This window comes from Galeopterus variegatus, unplaced genomic scaffold (assembly GCF_000696425.1).
Source record: "Galeopterus variegatus unplaced genomic scaffold, G_variegatus-3.0.2 Scaffold10480, whole genome shotgun sequence".
NCBI classification, from domain to species: Eukaryota; Metazoa; Chordata; class Mammalia; order Dermoptera; family Cynocephalidae; genus Galeopterus; species Galeopterus variegatus.
Window position 1 is genome coordinate 7,232 of NW_007736591.1, and position 1,694 is coordinate 8,925.

General features: G+C 40.3%; 1 protein-coding gene across 1 annotated transcript; it reads right to left on the minus strand.

The window, feature by feature from the left end:
• Positions 1-276: 276 nt before the first annotated feature.
• Positions 277-634, minus strand: LOC103610020 (keratin-associated protein 7-1). The gene has a single exon (XM_008594261.1). It carries the CDS (start codon positions 604-606, stop codon positions 346-348), a length of 261 nt encoding a protein of 86 aa, XP_008592483.1. The 5' UTR covers positions 607-634; the 3' UTR covers positions 277-345.
• Positions 635-1,694: the final 1,060 nt, after the last annotated feature.

A 1,694-nucleotide genomic window follows, 5' to 3' on the forward strand; every position in this document is an offset into this window, starting at 1 on the left:
ATTCCCAATTTGTAATACACTGACATCGATGTAGAAGATAATAATACATGAGCAGAACAACCTTGGGAGGCAAACTACTTGCTTCACTGCTAAAATTCAGGTATGTCAGAAAAACACATCTTGCTTCCTTTGGCTGCAGATGAGTATCAGTTTAGCATTTGAGTCCTGGGTGACTAGATGGGTATCAGTTCAGCATTTGAGTTCCAGGTGATCAAAGACCACAGTCAGAAGATAGATGTATCTCCCAAGCACATCAGGAGGCAGGAAGGCAGTCATTGCTCTTCAGGTTGTTCTGCGTATGGAGAATTGATTGGGAGTCCTGTAGTCGCCAGAGTCACTGGTTCATCAATAGGTGCTGTAGCCGAAGCCAGAGCCAGAGCCCCATGGCCTGCAACAGCTGCCACCATAACAGCCCCGGTTGTACATGTTGCTACCACCAAAGCCGAAGCCCAGGGAGTTGTAGCCATTGCATCCATAGCCATAGTTCAGGGGAGAACCCAGAGGTACAACACAGTTCAGGGGAGTGGCTCTGAAGTTGCCATGGAAGTTGGTTCCATAGCAAGGATAGCCTGGGAAGTAGCTTCCACAACAGAAGTAACGAGTCATGGTGGCAGGAGCTGAGAAGGATTTGGGTAGATTGTGAAGAACAAGTTACCCAAGTGTGAGTGAAGTTCTCCTTCTGCACAGGGCCTTTTATACCTCAAGCTGTTGGGTGCAACATGCCTGTCTAGTCATCTTCCTACTAATTTGCATACATATTCCCATTATTTTCTAATAAAATGCATATAAAGTAACCCACAGACTCATTGCCCACGTTTTTGTTGGCTTTTTTGTTTGCAAAAGAATGTGCTCTATTTTCAAAGCCAGTGACTATACTTGACATGCCATTGAATTCTTTTCATGTGTCCCATAGTTTAACTACTGTCCAGATTNTTCACAGGCTGTCTCCTATTTTGAGCTCTGGGAAGGAAATGAGTATAGACTATTTATTTTTGGATAATCACGTATAGCACATTAGTTGGCATAAAACAGGAGACTGTTAAATGCCCTTTACATATTGAATAAAGTGTATATAACTCTTGAGGACAAAATTGTGTTTTATTTATTTGTGTCCCCAAATCTTAGGACAATGCTCAGTGTCAAAGTGATATGGTGAGTATCTGTTGAATGAATAAATCCCCTTTTGAAGACAGTCAGCTTTTCAGGCCAGAGTTTCTGCTTGTGCTTTTACAGCCTCAAAATTCTTAACACAGTGGCCAGAGTCCGATAATACTTGATGCATGAATGAATGAACTCTACATAGGACTGTATAATATTTTGCACCCATAAAGCAGAGATTTAACAAGTCAAGTCAATGAGCAATTATTCAAGTTCTTTCTCTGAAGCAGGGGTACCGTAACTACTCAATACATGAATAAAAGAGATTTAATTCAAACAAAGTATTTTGCTTCAATAAAGCAGAAGTTTTGTAGTAAACAAGGAGCATTTTCTAAGTGGAGACCACATATCATTTCAAGTGCTTTTGATGGCAACTATCATTCCGAAGAATAAATGCTTCATTTTTAATACTAGCTTGATGTATAATCAGAAGTGAAGATGGAAAAAAATAAAACACATCTATCAAAAAGGGGGAAAAATACTGTGTGATTTTAGCAATCGGCTTCCCTTTATTGACCAAATCTTGGGAACTCCTA

What these genes read in the sequence shown, in the direction of transcription:
- LOC103610020 (XM_008594261.1), bottom strand. Translation starts at nt 606, where the DNA reads ATGACTCGTTACTTCTGTTGTGGAAGCTACTTCCCAGGCTATCCTTGC.